The 20,022-nt window shown below is 35.5% G+C and overlaps 1 protein-coding gene across 11 annotated transcripts in view; it reads right to left on the bottom strand.

Annotated features, from left to right (window-relative positions):
- VPS13B (vacuolar protein sorting 13 homolog B) overlaps window positions 1-20,022 on the bottom strand; it is a 791,444-nt gene that overhangs the window by 550,327 nt on the left and 221,095 nt on the right. For all 11 annotated transcript variants that reach the window (XM_060116063.1, XM_060116054.1, XM_060116052.1 and 8 more), the window contains 2 exons: window positions 11,976-12,110; window positions 11,012-11,185 (listed from right to left, as the gene is read on the bottom strand). In XM_060116063.1, coding sequence (XP_059972046.1) covers window positions 11,012-11,185; window positions 11,976-12,110 — 309 coding nt within the window. The remainder of the gene's footprint in view (window positions 1-11,011; window positions 11,186-11,975; window positions 12,111-20,022) is intronic.

Raw genomic sequence — 20,022 nt, 5'->3', positions numbered from 1 at the left:
CTTTCATCATTTATTTACAAAACAAAGTAACTGCACAAGGATGATTCCTGTGAATACTATACTGACTAGAAAGGATGCAAAAGCTATCTGTGGAATCAAGTTTCTTCTAGAAGGGATGAAACAATTAGGGGAAGAGCCAGGTAGCAAAGGCTGATGGGAATTTCACTCCTGTTTTGTAAATCAACTCCTAGTGGTTCACTAAGGCTTCTACTTCTCATTTGACCAATATGACAGCTACTATACAGCCAACTTCAAAATCTAAACAGAAGACGCAAAAATAAAACGCACTTTGAAGACATCATTATCTAAAATATAAAAATAAACTGAAGTAATAATGGTAGCTTTTTGATCCATATGAAAACACACAAAACATTATACATTTTATGTTGAAGTCCACTCGAAGCCCATTACCACCTGAAATACTTCTTATATAATAATTTACTATTTACAAATGAAGATACCACTTACTTAGTTTGAATACCAGTTTCCTTTTACTTATACAAGCAGTAAAAAATGCAAAATTTTTTACCTTGTGCTATAAATAAGGAAAACAACTGGTCATCCATACGGTTCAAGAGATTTCTCTCACTGGCTTCCTTCCAGAATCTGGGACCTTTCAAAGAAGCAATCAAAGTAATTTCCCGTTGCTACTGAAACTTTCTGACTCCTAGCATCATGCCATCCAGGAGACATTTCAATCTGGAGAAGGTAGGATCCTGGGACTAGGTAAAGGATTTACTCCTAGCTTCAGACCCGCATACCCACAAGTTTATAGAGTTAACTTGAAGGAAAATTTAAAGTGGATAGGGATCAAGTGACATGTAGAGAACACGGTAGGAAAGAAAAGGACTCGAGAAAAACCATAAGTATTTAGTGAAAAAAATGATTAACACAGGGTACTATTTTGGACAGAATAATTAATACTTAAAGTTTGCATTATGTTTCACAATTACAATGGACTTGAAGGTAGAGTGTTTAACCTACACAACAATCCTAACAATCAGGTAAGAATATACTCATTTTACAGATGAGAAATCAATACTCAGAGGTTAACTTGTTCAAAATAATATAGTTTACAATGGATAAAGTTGCAGTCAAAATATAAGCTTTTTTAATCATTCATTCATTTGTTCATTCATTCAGTCTTGGTGTTTCTATGCCTATCTCCTCAATATATTATAAATTCCTTTACAGTAGAGACTTTGATGCATCATTTTATTTATACAGACAGAAAACTTGCAAAAAATACTTGTTGAATGAATGAATAAATGAATAATTTTACTAAAAAAATGGAGCAATAAAAATATGAGAATGGCAAAGAAATACAGGAGAGTTTTCCTTTACTTAAGTAAAGATGAATTTGAGAATCAACCATAAGACAAACTTCATGATTTGAAAAAGAAAAAATGCTTTAAATATATATCTGCTTTAATACATTTAAACCTATATGATTTATATGTGTGTAAATTCCCTTAATTACTGTGCTAGATAGAAATTTATATTTTTTATACTTAAAAACATCAGGCTGCATTAATACAAGACATTTATGATTTAAACTTTTGCCCAAAAAGTTATAATCAAAATGCATTTGGCAAATATTTTACCAAACCTTTCACTGTGTATGTGTGTGTATCTGTCTAAATGGAAAAAAAAAAATTTTATAGTACTTAGTAGGATAAAAAATTCTCTGTGCTACAAATGCAGCATTCTCAAAAGGCTATGTTCTGGTAACTATCATAATCCTTCAGAAATTGTTTATATTATGATTAAAAATCACTGTGCTCCTATATTCCCACAAATAGTTCATATGGTAAAGAAATCAGTAAACTTACTTTTATGTGTAACATCTTTAACATTTGCTCCCCTTTCTGTGCTTGTGATTAAATGTAACATTTTGAAATCCCAAAGTTCTGAGAAAAACATAAATCCTTGTCTCACAGCTGCTGTTTGACTCTGGAAACACATGCATTTTCTTTTCAAGCATCTACCATCAAAACTCCCAAAGGGGTTGGACTGGAGAACACCTGCATCTCTTCATTTAGTTCCAATAACAGAGCCTAAACTCCAAAATTACAAAAATAGAAGCTCTGTTCAGCTGTAGTTACATTTTGCCCCTAATTCCCGTGAACAAAAATGCTAGGAGCATGAAATCATTCAGGCAAGCTCTGTCATCAAGAGGATAAGATTTTTTGCACCAGAAGCCCAGTGGGAACATGATAGAAAACTGGCAACAATTACAGATAAACTACATAGTAAAGTCCTCAGGGAAGAGAGAGGAAATGTAATAAGATAGATGGGTATAATTTTTACACATTTATGCCCAAACCACAAATGTGAATTGTCTTTAATTGCTACAATATATAAGCATTCTTACTCATGTGCCCTGTCAAAAATACTAAAAACATAACTTCAAGGCAATTCACTTAATTCTACATTATGAGGAGAATTTTCTGGAACAAAAAACCATTCCCCATAAATTAAAATTTACAATCTAAAATACTGTCTCCATTTTAAAAACTCCTTAACAATTCATATCCTAACCAACCAACTACGAATGGTCAAATAAGAGTGTGTGTGTTTGCTGATATATTTTAATCCAGAAAGAAAATTACCTCCCCAATTTAAACATGAATTTCCAGAGAACAGAATTATAATTGTGACTTTCCTTCCCAATAACAATGATCAAAAGTTGTACATATTTGATGGGTAAAATATAAAATAACTTTTAATATATGGCAATCCAGTAAAGTTAAAACCTTATATTTATTTCTGCAACTAATTACACCAGGGAATAGAAAGATCATCTTAAACTGTATTATATTTAAATGACATTTTAAGAAGAACAGTTGTTTTAAATTATTTTTAAATATCCTCATAATCATTTAATTCTATTTTTCTAGTGTTAGGAAGAAATAGTTGTTTTGAGTTTTATATGTCAAAAGCAAATACAGCATGATCATCTTACTTACACAAGTGACTACAGCCAGATACTTTAAGAGATTATCATCTTTAATAATGGTGAACCAAAATCAATTAGATGAAATTTCATAGAAGACTGACATTCTTCATGTAAATTCATACATTTATTTAGATTATAAAATACAGAAAACTATCTTAACAGTAGTTTATGTGAAAAAGGACTCTAATTTCCAGTAGCACATAAGCTTAAGAAAAATAGTAACTAAATAGAAGTTAATTATATATACCTGGGAAATACATTCTCTACTTTGTGCTATGTGGAGGATTGTGTTAAATTTTATTTATTTCTTAATTTATTATTTATTTATTTTTGGCTGCCTTGGGTCTTTGTTGCTGTGCACAGGCTTTCTCTAGTTGCAATGAGCAGGGGCTAGCTACTCTTCAATGCAGTGCACAGGCTTCTCATTGCGGTGGCTTCTCTTGTTGCGGAGCAATGGGCACTAGGCACGCGGGCTTCAGTAGTTGTGGCACACAGACTCAGTAGTTGTGGCTCACGGGCTCTAGAGCACAGGCTCAGTAGTTGTGGCACACAGGCTTAGTAGCTCTGTGGCATGTGGGCTCTTCCGGGACCAGGGCCCGAACCCATGTCCCGTGCATTGGCAGGCGGATTCTTAACCACTGTGCCACCGGGAGAGTTCTCGTGTTAAATTTTAAAAGAAACATTTTCAAACATGTAGTGGAAGTACGGCAATGACTCTGAAGGCAAATCATATGGGAAGCAACTAAAATAAATTTATTATGTTTAGCCTGGACTATTCAGTTTTTTTTCAAAAAAAAAAAAAAAAGCTTTTGTGGAACATCTACCATATGCAGGGGAGAAAGAAGGGGCAATTAAGCTAGTGCTAGAACTTTCAGCATTAAGAGGTAAGTAGTGCCATTAACTGAAATTGAATGATGGAGTATCAAATGGGGTGGGGGAGATTACACTGAGTTTTGTCTTAAACATGTTAGGCCACAGTAAAATATCCACAGGGCAATTGTCAAGAGGTGGCTAAAACTTGGAGTTTGGATCTCAAAAGAAAGCAAGTGGACAAAGAGATATATGCATAGGGTTGGTTGCTAAACACACACACACACACACACACACACACACACGGTGTTGATGAAATCATCCAAATAGAAGAGGGTTGGTGACATAATATCAGGAACAACCTATATTTAAGGCACAAAGGAAAGAAATGTATTTGAGGGGGGAAATGAATATGGTTCAGCAAGGAGAACCAAGAAACTACGTTGTTGTAGTGTCCAGGATTGTGATCCTAAGCTTTTACCCTATAATGAATGATGTAGAACAGACGTCCCCAACCCCTGGGCCATGGACTGGTACCGGTCCATGGCGTGTTAGGAACCGAGCCGCACAGCAGGAGATGAGTGGCGGGTGAGCCAGCAAAGCTTCATCTGTATTTACAGCCGCTCCCCATCATTCACAGTACTGCCTGAATTCCACCTCCTGTCAGATCAGCGGTGGCATTAGATTCTCATAGGAGTGCAAACCCTACTGTGAACTGCGCATGCGAGGGATCTAGGTTGCGCGCTGTTTGTGAGAACCTAATGCCAGATGATCTGAAGTGGAGCTGAGGCGGTGATGCTAGAGCTCGGGAGTGACTGCAAATACAGATTATCATTAGCAGAGAGGTCTGACTGCACAGAGACCATAATAAATCAATTGCTTGCAGACTCATATCAAAACCCTATCAGTGAGTGGCAAGTGAAAACGAGCTCAGGGTTCCCACTATGCACTATGGTGGGATTCTGCACTATGGTGAGTTGTATAATTATTTCATTATATATTACAATGTAATAATAACAGAAATAAAGTGCACAGTAAATGTAATGCACTTGAATCATCCCCACCCATCACCCGCCCCACCCCCCTGTCCTGCACTGGTAAAACTGTCTTCCATGAAACTGGTCCCTGGTGCTAAAAAGGTTGGGGACCACTGATGTAGAAGACAGGAGACTCCTGAGTCAGACAAAGGACTTTATTACTCATGGCACAGCAAGCAGCATGATTATCAACATATGTATTTGTATCAGTTCCCTTTGCCCCCAAGTTCCACAGAGGTAACCATAAAGACATATCCAGATGGATGCCTGCACATGCAGTGGAATGCATTATAAGAAATGAATCCTGCACCTGAAACTAACCCAACATTGTAAATCAACTATACTTCAATTTAAAAAAAAAGAAGAAATGAACCCTGAGTTGAGGAACCAAATCTTTTATAATGGGCAGTAAGCAGGCCTTCCATTAGCTCCAGAGGGACACTAGATCTATCTCCCAAATACTGTTCATTATACAAATATCCTTTAAAAGATAGTCTAGAATAAAGACCAGTCAGTGTCTCCATTCACAAGATATACAAAAACGCAAAAGACATCAGATGTTATCTTTTAATACCTGAAGGCCAAGAGAGACTAAGGTTTCAACAGATAAGGTACAATCATACACAAATGCCAATGAAACATAAGATAATAAGTTTTGTCAGGTATATTTAGGGCCGATATATTATTTCATGTCACTTATAAGACTAAGAAATGGAAGTTACGGGCCTCCCTGGTGGCGCAGTGGTTGAGAGTCCGCCTGCCGATGCAGGGGATGTGGGTTCGTGCCCCGGTCTGGGAGGATCCCATGTGCCGCGGAGCGGCTGGGCCCGTGAGCCATGGCCGCTGGGCCTGCGCATCCGGAGCCTGTGCTCCGCAACGGGAGAGGCCACAACAGTGAGAGGCCCGCTTACGGCAAAAAAAAAAAAAAAAAGAAATGGAAGTTACAGTTCAAAAAACAGAGGACCTAATAGTAATCAGACCTAACAAAGAAAGATACTGTTAGATATTCTCTCCAATGGTAGATACATATATAAGGAGAAGGAAGAAGAGGAAGAAACGTAGGGAGAGAAGAGGGAAGACGGTTAATATATATTAAGGACTCACTATTTATCTGTCAAATACATTCATATCCTTCACTATCTGTCATAAATGTCCATTTATTCACTCATCCAACAAATGATTTCTCAAGTATTCCTTATGTGTCAGGAAATTTTAGGCGCTGGAGATAAAATGATAAGCAACCAGTGACAAACTCTGTCCTCACAGAACTCACTGTCAAATAGTGAAGACAGACAGCATTCAAATCACACAACTACATAAATATATACTGTCATTAAGTGCTATGAAAGAAACATACAGTGAACTATGAAAATGAATGTAACAGAGATACCTAATCAAATTGGGTGGTGGGGGGTAGGGGAAAGGCAGCATCAGGGCTTTCTTGAAGATACAGTAATTGAGCTAAGATCTCAACACTAAGCTGAAGTCAACAGGTATAAGGTGAAGGGGTAAGGATAGTTTTAAGAATCCCAGACAGAAAAAAAAAAGGCATATGCAAAAGCATAATCACAACTGAGAAACTGAAAGAAGGCCAAGAGATCTGAAGCACATAGAAAGAGTGGGGCATATTAAAAGGACTCCTAACACTGACTTAGAAATTGAAACAGATGGCCTATAAGTTCCTTTGTTCTAAGTTGATAGTATTTTGTGATCATTTTATATTCGTAAATAGCAGACACCCTAAAATTTGTTTATACATTAATAACAGGATTAACAAATACCAAGAACTTTTTAACAAGCAGAACCTGCTATAAATCATAGGCAAAATATAGCATATGAAAAAGAGCAAAAGTTTATATTTAAAAGAGAAGGGAAGAAAAATGTTTAGAACCTATTTTAAAATATTTTACATACATCAATTATAGTTACCAAGTGCTTCTACCTCTGAAGGAGCCAAAGAAGAATCTAGTTTCTCTATTTATCTATACAAACATAAGAAACAGAAGTGTCACTAAACGGTTCCTGTGAACAGTAACCATGAATGCAGAATGTGGGCTGGCACACTGGACTCCCATAGGAGTCTTCAGCTCCTTCACTGTAATCAGAGCCAGTCAAGCAGAGAAAGTGATCAAGGCGGGGAGGGAAATGTGCAAAGGGAGCTGCTAAGACTTCAAAGACAAAACAACGCTGTGACATCATGGAAGTGTGGCTCTTTTGATAGTGCTTAATATGAAGTAAAGAAAGAGATCCTCAAAGTTAAGAACGTGCAAGGCTGGGTGGTACAATGTTTAGCAATATGGATCCTAAAAATAAAAGACAAAATGATAAATAGCCTAAGACAGTGGGAAAATGTTATATAGTTAGAAGCCCCAGATTCAAGTTCAAAGTCTGACTTGTTCTGAGCCTCTATTTCCTCCTCTGTACGACAAAATCACATTTGCTGTGCTGAACAGTCTTGTTTTATAAACAAATAAAACAATTTATATGAAAGTGATTTTTAAATTGGAAAATACTGTTTTTATAACAAGTTTTACTAATACTGCTAATATTTCTTTCAGTCAATTAATACTTAATTCCCATTAATAAAGCTGTCCATTCCCTCACATTCTGAAATCAGAGCCAGAAAACTCTGCCTCTTTATCCTAATTGAGCTTCTCTCAAAACTCACTTCCTAATATAATATCTACAACATTTTCTGGTCCCCACTTTTATAATATCCCCCTTCAATTTGGGAGCATATGCACAAAGGCAGTTGTCTTCCACACATCATGCCATGATAATCAGAAGCCAATCAGAATGATCACCCAACTCCTCTAAAATACACAATTTGCCTCAAATCAGTTAGCCAATCACTTACTACTCCACATTCCAAAACCTCTCATTCAAATTCTATAAACAAATGGGAAAAGCTCATTAACAACCTCATCTGGATGGTCTGTCTCTAAAAAAGACAGCAGGGATTAATTGTGCTTTCCTTTCCTTGTTCATCTAGAAGAGTTCAACTACCCAGCATCTTTTTTTTTTTTTTTAAGGCAAACATCAATAAAGACTCGTGTTCTTTGCCATTTCCCTTAGGTGCTCCAGCCTCAAAAACCAAAGAAAAGCAAATGCAATCATCACTTACTTGCTCATACATTCACTAAATATTTGTTGATATCCTACTATATATGGGATATTGTTCTAGACACTAGGAACACAGCAGTGACCAAAAAAGACAAAAATTCCAGCCATAATGAAGCATTAAATTCTAATAGCAGGGAAAAATAAAACACAACAAATCAGTAACATGTATAGTATGGCAGAGTGTGATAAGTACTAAGAAAAACTTTAGAATAGTGGGTAAATAAAATGTGTCTGTGTGTGTGTGTGTGTATGCACATATATGCAAACAAGAGAGAAAAAATATTTTATATACAGTGACCAGGAAACAACTTGCTGAAAGCGTGATATTTCAGTAAAATCTTAAAGGATTGTTAATAAATTATTTCTTCATTTAAAATTTATTTATAGTTTATTCATACCATCAGTCACATATACATACACAGACACACACACCTCCAATTTTAAATCTTATTAGAGGAACATAAAATTAGTCAATATTACTTTAAAATTGGCTTTGAAAAATAATACTTATGCACTCCCTCATAATCATTCCATGAACACCTAAGCCATGAATGTGGGTGGCAGTTCCCAAGATGGATGGAAAATTTAAATTTAAAAATACCCTAAATAAAGTATGTGAATGTAGTTTAAGTGAAAACACATTACATTTTAGGATTAAAACACACCCAAAGGAATATTTTCAAAGCACCAAATGCATGATCACATTAAAATTTTACATGCAAATCCATAAGCATATCACTAAATATAACACTAAAGTTGAAGATTAGGTGAATTTCCTTAACAGTAAGAAAAAAACTTTTTCCTAGAAATATCGTAGGTATAATTTTTTTTACAGTAGTTTACTTTTAGACCCATGCTATAAAGGTTCAAAATGCAAATATATATTTGAGACCCTAGATATGCATTTAAGTTACAAAGAATAATACGAATATTGTTATGAGAAAGATCAGATTATTATTTAAACATGCTTGACTCAGTTCATTCTAATTTTGTAAATAACAAAACAAAAAATGAAGAATCCCTGTCCAATTTAAGAATATGCAGTAGATTCTAATAAGCTTAGTCCCTTCTTAGGTATCAAAATTCTAACCAGATGGTCTGGTCATTCTAATAACATTTTAATGATCTTATGATTTGAAAACAAAACCTACTGAAAACTGCTATTTGGAGAATTCTATAACGGAGTTTTGCAGACGGCATATTTAAAGAATATAATTAAATAGGCATTAAAAAAAGCATGATGTTGGGACTTCCCTGGTGGTCCAGTGGTAAAGAATCTGCCTTCCAATGCAGGTGAGGCAGGTTCGATACCTGGTCAGGGAACTAAGATCCCACATGCTATGGGGAAAGTAAGTCCATGCACCACAACAGCTGAGCTCACGCGCCTCAACGAGTGAGAGAGCCCACATGCCCTGGAGCCAGCACACCACAACCAGAAGAAGCCCCCGTGCTGCCAACTAGAGAGAAGCCTACATGCCGCAACTAAGACCCAACTCAATAAATAAATAAATAAATAAATAAATAAATAAATACATTGGGGGGGCGGGGAAAGCATGATGTTTATTTAGCCACCAATCCCTTCTCCCTAAAACCAGGGTAGGCAAACCACATAGGCTAAATCTCGCCCACCTCCTGCTTTGTGAATAAAGTTTTACTGGAACACAGTCACACCCATTCATTTACATATTAGGTATGACTATTTTTGTGTGCTGTAATAGCAGAACTGAACAGCTGAGACAGAGCCTATATGGCCCACAAAGCCTAAAAGGTTAGTTATCTGGCCTTTAGTAAAATGTTTACCAACCCCTACTTTAAAGGACTGGTAAAATCTTCTACCCATAGGCACAGTCTTACTTGGGTACTGGCCTCATCCTCACAAATTTTTTCCTTAGGAACCACACCCATCCTCATCAAGTTGAAAATGTCTTTTTGAGGAGTACTGTCTTTAAAGGCAAGCTGACTCAGGGGTTCTCAGACTCACCTTTCAAATACTAATTTCTAGTTTCTAGTATGGATGCCATTCAGCTGCAAATGCTACTATAACAAATTCTGCTTTCAAATGGTTTTGCATCCATGCATATGTACACTGCTTCGAATATTCACCTCCATATAGTCTCTGTGTAGTTAATTACAAATCTTTTCATGGTTTCTACTTTGAACTTAGTGCAGTCATGCTTAACATATTTTCTATAAGCTACAGTTCTAGTCATATAATGTTAACTGAGCTCTACTCTTAGGCAGCTATTGGAAACCACCTCACTGACCAATTAATTCTAAAGAAAAAATTCAGACTCCTGACCCTTTTAAGAAATCTGTATATAGCTAACTTCTTTCTAGCATCATGGTCTTGGCTTTCCAACTACATACTAACTGAACTCATGGCTGACATCAGGCTCTACTTACTATACCTTTTTATCCCCAGTCTTCATTGATAGTTCCAGTATCTCCTCTCAACATGAGAGGTGTGGATCTGCTATTATGGTGTGAATAAAATGAAATCAATTCTAGGCAAAGTGCTTCTAGAAAAAAATTTAACTCTAAGAAATAAGAGCTTGACTTCTGAGTTTTTTCCTTTATTACAACATCAATATCTTTTCCTTTTTGTAAAAGCACAGAAGGCCCAAACACCTAACTTTACCATGGCACACTATGGGTCACAAAGTGCTACTATCCCAAGAAAAATATTTTCCCTTTGTAATGTTTTAAATTTCTTTTACTCCTTTCTATGTATTACATATTTTAAAACTCAGTTGGGTTCAGTAGTAGTAGTAGTTGAATCTGAGATTAACTGTTATACATACAACTGAATTATCTCAATAAAATAGAGTAAAATCATTATTGTTTGTAAACACGTCATTTATCAAAAATGATACAAAATACTTCATTTGAATTTTCAAAGAGTGTAACTGCAATGTGTATCCCAATGGACACAAATGAAAAAGAGAGCAAGAAAGAAATGGAGGGAGGGAGGGAAGGAGGGAGGGAGGAAGTGAAGGAAAGGAGAGAAGGAAAGAAAAAAAGTCCAATTTTAAAAGTCTTGCTGGAAAAGAAAATGCAAATAAGTGAATAATGATGTACTTACCGGAACTGTGGCAGTAGTCCATATACTGTGGAACTAGGGCTGTGAAGGCTATTAAATCTGGAGCTAAGAGAGATTCTGGCTTTCTACTCTCATTGAGCCACTTGCTACTATGAAGGTCTTTAGTGTCAGAAGGACCCTGAAGCAATGGAATTAACTTCTCTTTTCCACTCTCACCTGAACAGAAATATTTATGAAAAAGAAACTCTTACCAAATAAAACATAGGAGTACCCCGAAGATGTCTGATCTTAAAGTATACTAACATCATAATATAAAATTTCAGTTTATACTTGGTAATTGTAGCAGAACATTTAGTTATACTCTAAAAAGTATGACTGATAAAATTAAAAGCACTTTTAACTCTTAAAAGGTTGTTTTAATATTTAGCTAATGAATGTAGAACATGTTCAGAAAAGCTTATAAAACAACATGAACACACTGTATTCTAAATATTCAATGGAATCTGTACCTATTTAATCTTATCTAGACATTTAATCCACACTGGAAAAAATTAAATAACAAACAGTTTAAGGAAAATATTATGAAATAAAATATTGGAAGGAAGGCGAAATCAATTACAACATTCAGTTGAAAAACAGCTGGGTTTTCTGTTTAATTTCATTATACTAACAACATTTTAATTTAATTTTTAAGTGTCATATACATCTATACCTCCTATCCCCCCCAAAAGTGTAAGAATAAACTTTCCTTTAATTTTTCCTCCCTCATAACCATTCTTAAAACTATGCAAAGATTTTTTTCCTTAAATAAAAATTAACCTATTAATGTCAAGAAGTATCATCCTGGCACAATTAACAATTTTTTTCAAGTAAAAATAAAAAAATTTAAAACCTCTGATTCATAGGAACAATGAGTAAATTCTTGTTTCAGTAACGCTCCTTGTAAAACGCACGGCCAATTCTCCTACACAGGCAATAAAGTTTTACACGGTCCAGCTGCACATACCTGGGGCTTTGGCACAAATTTTTATTGATCCCATGGTCCCAGAGGCACATTTGACCAATGATGTGCTGCAGTACTTCAATTCAACATTCTGGATTGAGCCCTCAAGAGTTGGCAGGGGATTCTTAGATTTCACACCTAATAAAAGAAAACTGCAAATGTACTAGCCGATTGAATTTAAATAATTTTTATATTCCTTCACCAAGGCATTTAGACTTAATTATACTTTAATTATCTACCTCAGATGTTCTTACAGTATTTGTGTTAGGCTTCACAATTTAGTGTTTAGGAGTTAAAAAGATGCAATTTTAAAATAAATGGGCTGAACTTGCACAATTATACTTATGCAAATTTGAAACAAATATTTGTTTAAAAATCAGGAGACTAAAAAATCATATTTGGTTTTAGAATATAGAGTAAGATTTTCAATTTGATACAAATTTAACTTACAAATTGAGTTTCATTTAGGCAGAGACATTTAATTTAAGCATGAAACTTCTGCGTAAACAGCCTCCTCAAAATATCTTGGTCAGGTGGGGTGAAGAGAGAGAAACAAGCTAGCTCAGAACAGCTCCTAAGTTAAAATACAATAGCTTATAAGCAAAACTGACATCCCATGTGTAGCTAAAAGAAACTAAAGGGATTCTATATCAATTAACAAAAAAAGTGAATATTAACATCTCTACTATATGCTACTTGCTGGAGAACATAAAAGCACAGAAGGGAACAATTACCATGACATAAATGGTAGGGAAAACTTAATTCAAAAAGGAGAGACTCATTTGGGCCCTGAAGGGTAGGTGAGAATTAAAAAGGCAGAGAAACCTTAAGAACATTACACTAACATTATTGCAAACCACTAAAATAATGATAATGATGATGAACTCTAATCAACTAACATTTACTGGAGGACTTACTATATGTTATACACACATCTCATTCAATCCTCACAACAGGGCTGTGATAAAGATGTTATTGTTATCCTCATTTTTACAAACTGGGATATAACAGCTTAGAGGAGTTAAGTAATTTTTGCTCAGTCCTACAGCAGAGAGAAAGAGCTGAGGTGTTTAACACAATTTGATCCTATCACAGAAAACTTCATCACTCATTTCACCTATATTCATGAAGAGTGGCCTTCTTTTCCCCTTCCACATTCCAATCAAATATATATTATCCTTCATATTTGAAACTCCTTTAAGGAGAACTAAGTATGAATAATTAAGAAAATCATGAACTTTTTATGACAGATATATTAAACATTACTCTAAAATCTTTGATCTCAAACTCTGGTGCATTCAAGAAGCCCCATAGTCCTCCAAGAGTCTTCCTGAGATGTGGCCCAGGAACCTGCAGTTTAACTAAACACACTACATGGTTTGCCAGTAGTTAAAGAACATCATCTTGAGAAATACCTTCTCACATAGTAATCTTTACTTCAGAAGGACCTATAAATTTACTGATTCCTATTTGACTGTTATGTAAACATGTATCAATTGGTTGCTATTCCCCAATATTCACCACCTGTGTTATTTCCATTTGCAGTGGTACCTATTATCCTCAAAGCAGGAGTCTAAACGCTGTGTATTTATACATTTTTCTATGATTTTATCAGTTTTTAACAAATTCTCAAAATCTATGCCTCAAAAAACTTAAGAAGCAGTATTTCAGAAAGTTAAATGATGCCAACAATACAAAATAAACATAGCAGTAGTAGTAATAACAGTTGTAGCAGTACTACTAGTTATAGCACCTAACACTCAATGACTAAGTGCCATGCACTATGCCCAGTTTGTTATTTTTATTCATCTCAAAAGAAAAAAAAAAAAAGGTAGCTATTACTATTCCACTTTACATTCAGGAAAACCAAGGTTTAGAGAAATAAGGATTTTGCCCAGGCTGAAGTCAGAAAGTGGGCAGGCATGGTTCACTTTTCTCTTTATAAGAAAAGAAGCTGAGTTACCCTGCATATTTAACATCTACTGTGGATACAGAAGTTATAATCAGTGGATAATTTAAGCTGCTCCAATCATTATGCTAAGTGATGAGAGGGATACAAAATGGAATAATACCCTCCTCCAACTCTCAAGCCCCCAGAGTCAGACTCTCATTCTATGCCAATTTTTTGAAAAAACTTAAAGAATCTAGATAGTGATGAGCAGACAAGAGCTAATCAAAGAGTCTCTCAAGGGTTACTGATGGTGTTAAGAACCAAAAGAATTGAATTAGTTCTGGTAGATGCAAAAATAAACAAATATGAATAGACAAAAATGGCCTTTTAAAAAATTATTTTATAAGCTGCCAAGTTTAGGACTCTACCTTGAATCTCAAATGATATGTCTTTGTTAATATCTAATGCATGTCATATATAAGACTCTTATCAGAAGAAGTTGCTGGAAACCTCTTCTGATAAGAATCACTTATACATATACAAAGCATCTTAGTTTAGACTAATACTATCAAGAAATTATTTCACTTTTTATGATCATTACATTTCTCAGATTTTTTAAAAAATATTTATTTAGGGCTTCCCTGGTGGCGCAGTGGTTGAGAGTCCGCCTGCCGATGCAGGGGACATGGGTTCGTGCCCCGGTCCGGAAAGATCCCACATGCCGCGGAGCGGAGCGGCTGGGCCCATGAGCCATGGCCGCGGAGCCTGCGCGTCCGGAGCCTGTGCTCCGCAACGGGAGAGGCCACAACAGTGAGAGGCCCGCGTACAGCAAAAAAAAAAAAAAAAAAAAAAAAAAAATTTATTTATTTGTTTATTTGGCTGCATTGTGTCTTAGTTGTGGCATGCAGGATCTAGTTCCCTGACTAGGTATCAAACTGGGGACCCCCGGAATTGGGAGTGAGGAGTCTTAGCCACTAGACTGCCAGGGAAGTCCCTCTCAGATATTTTTAAACTTGTTTTAGTAACTAAAACATACTGCATACTTTCTCTTTAAGAAAACTTTTTCAAAAAGTAATTTGTTTTTAATGGCTCAAGCTCAGATTTTTTAAAAGATAATTATAGTCATCTTTTGATAGACTTCAACAATGGAGAAAAAGTGCTAGTAAAAAATAACCTCGGTAACGTAAATTATGGACTTTGGGTGATTATGATGTGTCAATGTAGGTCCATCATTCGTAACAAATGTGCCACTCTGGTAGGGGATGTCGATACTGGGAGAGGCTGGGCAGACCAAGAAGGAGGCAGAAAGTATATGGAAAACCTCATACCTTCCTCTCAGTTTTGCTGTGAACCTAAAATTACTCTAAAGAAGAAAAATTATTAATAAAAAATAATTTAAAAATAAACTTGGTTTATTTCCACTCTACCATCAAACCAAAATTTGTAAAACACCCCAAACATAAGCACTAGGGAGGTAGAATGGAGCAGAGTATTGGCATTGCACAACTCAGGGCACCATTCACATTTTTTTCTGTCTACGTGAATACAGCTTCCTGAAACTGTGAAAGGAAATCTCCTGTTGGGAATGCAACATGGTGAAACAAAAAGACCAAAAGCTCTGAAACGGAAAAAGCAAGGCTTCAGATATAGGTAGCATTACATATCTAGTAGTTATGTGGCTTAAGGCAAGCCACTATTACTGTTCCATGTGGAAGCCAAAATACTACAGTTATTGTTCAAGGTATTTAACTCTGAGAAATCTGCTGAACTTTATACAGAACTTAATTTAGGGAAGAGATGCAAAATTTTGATAAGATGCATAGTCAGCTGACATGAGTCAATAGGACAATCACAAAGACAGTGACAATATCTTACATTTGAAATAATGACTTTACAAAGCATTACAAAGCAATCTCGTGGATTCACTCAAATATTGCTGTAATATTCTACTAGAGGAAGGGAAGAGGGACTCCCTAAGGCACTGCAATTGAAATACAACTTTACATGGTAGACACTTTCAATGGAATAATCTAAAAATAATAGTGAATTTTTGTAATACAATTTAATATAAAAAAATGCACTGTTACTTTTTCCCCTTAGAGTATTTTTCTGAAAAATATTAACTCTGAACACACATTCTTAGTCTTGTGGTGCACCCTTAGCTCAGATTCTTTTTACACTGCCTTTCTTGCCCAACATAATTCTCCTGGCCTCACAGACAAGTTAAACCCCCCATGTTCAGTAATCAACTTATGATCACTCTTATAATTATCATCTATAAATCAGAAGATGAAATAATGAGAATGACTTGTATATCTGTGTGGAAGTAAAAGATTAAGGAGTCAAGCCATATGTAAGTTTAGATCTGTTTCCTCCTTAATTTTTACAGGCCTAAACCAACAAAGAAATGAAAATGAAAAGATAAGCACTATATGTGCAACTCTCAAAGAGGCAAGAACTGTCATCAAAATTTCAGAAGATGGATGCTGATGAACAAGTAACAACAAGATGACTTAGAGAAAATTGCCCGTGGGTTATTAAACTAAGAAGCAAGTTGATCTGCAATAAGCCCTGGAAAGATAAGAATTAAAGAAGCCAGGCAGTTCAGAGGGCAGGAATGCAGATGAGGCTAAAAAGATGAGCAGTGACTGAAAGTCTATCTAATAACCACACATCCTTTGTTTTAATTCGTGAAGCCACGCAACTACCCCACACTCATCCTGGCAAAAGACTGAAGGGTTCACGCTGGAGAGGTTGAACCAGAAGGACTTTGAACTAAGGGATAATACCAAGGAAAAGGCTGCATGCTAAAAACGGGAGATTGTCTAAAAATCTATATAAAATAGATGTACTGAATAATGAAATCTTTTCTTTTACTCTCTAGGGACGCTGAATGCCAGAGTTACAACCTGCAGGAAAGAAGTGGAAGGTTTTCTATCTGTGAAAACTGGCCAGTCCAAGAAAAAGGAACCAGAGATACTGATAACTGATTATCCCCAAACAACAACAACAAAAATGAGTAAGTGTCCAATTCCCCTACAATAACACCAGCCATTCAATAAGCTCCAACCTCACAAACAGGTTCCCAATTAGTTATTTAGTATTTTATTCTACAATATGAGGGCTCATCAGAAACTAGGTATAAATCACTAACATGAAAAGTAGAGATAAACAACAAACACAGAAAAGGAACTTGGGGTAAAACGACAATGCTGGGAGAAAACTTAGGTAATAATAATTGTATTACTGTATTATACTTACTACTACTATTACTACTACTATTGCTACTCTACTGCTGCTGCTGCTATCCTTGGAGGGAGTACAGAAGACACTAGAACAAGAATAGCATGTTTAGCTGAACTTTTCAAAGAACAAAATAGAGCCATTAGAAATTAAAAACATGATGTTAATTCTCCTTAAATTAATATAAAAATAAGAAAATAAAGGTGAGGAAATCTACCACATAAATTAAAACAAAAAATCCAAAGAGATTGCAAATGGGCCAAATGACCAAAAAATGAAAGGATCAGCATAAACAATCAAATATCTGAAAAACAAAACTTCTAGGAAGAACTATTAAAACAAAACGGAGAAAATAATCAAAGAAATAATTCAACAAGCTTTCCCCAAATGAAGTACATGAGTTCAAATTAACAGGGTACACCATGTATCCAGTGCAACAAATGAAAAAACAAATATCAGGGGTAAAGACAGAAGCTCCTAAAAGTTTCTGAGATAGAAAACAAACAGATGCATAAAAACAGAAAAATGTTAATACATAAACATACAACATACAATTAGAATGGCATCAAACTTCTCAACAGCAACACTGGAAACAAGAAGACAACAAAGCAATGCTTTTTAAAGTCTGTAGAAAAATCATTCCCAAACTACAAGTCTACATATACACCCAAACTACCTTCACATATGAAGGCAGAATAAAGAGTCACTCAAACATGCCATATCTGAAAGAAGTTTACTTCCTTTTCTAGAAAGACAGTTACAGAACTGTGCTCCACCAAAAAGAGGAATAAATCAGGAAAGAATAATATATGTGATCCAAGAAACAGGGGATCCAATATAAGAGAAAAGGGAATTCCCAGGACAATGATAAAAGGAAACTTCAAGACATCTGTAGCAGGTTCAGAAGGAAATAGAGATTGAAACAGGAGGAAAGTACACTAAAAGAATAATGACTACAAAAATTAAAACTAGGGACTTCCCTGGTGGTCCACTGGGTAAGACTCCACGCTCCCAAGGCAGAGGCCTGGGTTTGATCCCTAGGGAACTAGATCCCACATGCATGCCGCAACTAAGAGTCCACATGCCACAACTAAAGATCCTGCATACTGCAACTAAGACCCGGCACTGCCTAAATAAACAAACAAATAAATAAATAAATAAGGTATAAAATACTTTAAAAATTAAAACTAATTATCTAATGCATCTGAACATATTGAGAGAAGACATGCTTCTCTAAGAATTTGGAGGAATTAATATTAAGTACATGGAACACTAATGAAACAAAAAAAGGCAGTTATTAACTCCAAGGATAAAAGTTGCATAAGAAAAAACATTTAAAGGTAGTATACTATAATTCATACATACACGGTCATAATATATTAATACTGAATATATATTTAAGCAAAAGCTGTGATATAATTAGATGACTTAGGAGAAAAGAAGAATAGAAATACAGACAGCAGGTATTGGCCATAAAAGCTATATCTTGGTAGGCAAAATAATGCCATCCCGCCCTCACTCAAGATGCCCATATCCTAATCCCAGGATCTGGGAATATGTTATCTTAACATGGCAAAGGACTATTAGGGCACAAACAGAATTAAGGTTGCTAATAAGCTAATTTGAAATGCGAAGATTATCCCATACTATCCAGGTAGAACCAATGTAATCATCAGGGTTCTTAAAAATGAAAGAGGAAGGCAGAAGAAGAGAGTCAGAGAAAGACATGTCATGACAGAAGCACTACAACAGAAATGCAATCTTCTGGCTTTGAAGATGAGGGATGAGGGCCACAGACCAAGGAATGCTGGTGGCCTATAGAAGGTGGAAAAAGCAAGGAAACAGATTCTCTTCTAGAGGCTTCAAGAGGAACAAAGCCCTGCTGACAACTTGATTTTAGTGAGACTCATTTTAGACTTTAAACTACAGAACTGTAATAAAATGAACTTATGTTGTTTTAAGGCATTAAGGTTGTAGTAGAAAGTATGTTTACAATATCTAAACATGAAAGATAAGAAAATTTCAATATAAGCATTTTATTTAGAAATTTAGAGGTAAATATCTAAGAACGAGCCGAAAATGACTGCCCCTAAAACACCAGTGAAGATTATAAGGGCCCACAGAACTGACCTTTTTGTTACAAGCCTTACAAAACTATAATTTAATAAAATTTAAAAAAAGGTCATTCAGGACATTCAAGCAGCCAGGACTCATTCTAGATACACAAAAATAATAAAATCATATGACAGTGAACCAATAGTAAAGGTTTCCGTAGAGGGAAGAGGTAAATTCTTTTAAAATACGCATTGAAAGAGTAGAGTTATTAGGGAACGTTATACAAGATAGCAATAGCAAGGAGCTTCTAAATGGTTGGTACTGCAGTAAAACCAAAGCATTATCATTTCAGGGGAAGAATAAAAGGAGAAAGCAAAAGGAGAGGAAGATTTATCACATGAGAAGAAGGCGGAAGTCTTAACAAGAGCAGCTGGGCAGGCAAGAACAAATAGGTGGACCAAGAAAGCTGGTTAGTTCCGAGGCTCAATAGGTGACAAAGACCGCAAATGACCTCCTGTGATAAGACATGCAAACAGGAGACAGCAAACTTTAAAAGGTAGTGGTTGTTTTATTGTTGCTGATGATAATGATTTTATTGTTTTTAACATGGAAAAGCAGATGAAGTGACAGCCTAGGGCTAAACCAAAATATTTGGGTAAAAATCACTTAATATGTTGAACAGAATATAAAATATAACCATTGAACTATAACCAATTAAATGACAGAAAACAAAAAATAATCTCAAAAGTATAGCTCACAGTGATAATTAGGTGATAGAATTGAACTATCACAAGGAACATATTCACAAGGAACAAAACACAAAGTCTTCTATAGCAAGAGCTTACTTTTCACTGTCCCACC

This window comes from Mesoplodon densirostris, chromosome 13 (assembly GCF_025265405.1).
Source record: "Mesoplodon densirostris isolate mMesDen1 chromosome 13, mMesDen1 primary haplotype, whole genome shotgun sequence".
NCBI classification, from domain to species: Eukaryota; Metazoa; Chordata; class Mammalia; order Artiodactyla; family Ziphiidae; genus Mesoplodon; species Mesoplodon densirostris.
Note: the sequence above shows the minus strand (reverse complement) of the source record. Positions and strands in the feature narration are given on the sequence as shown.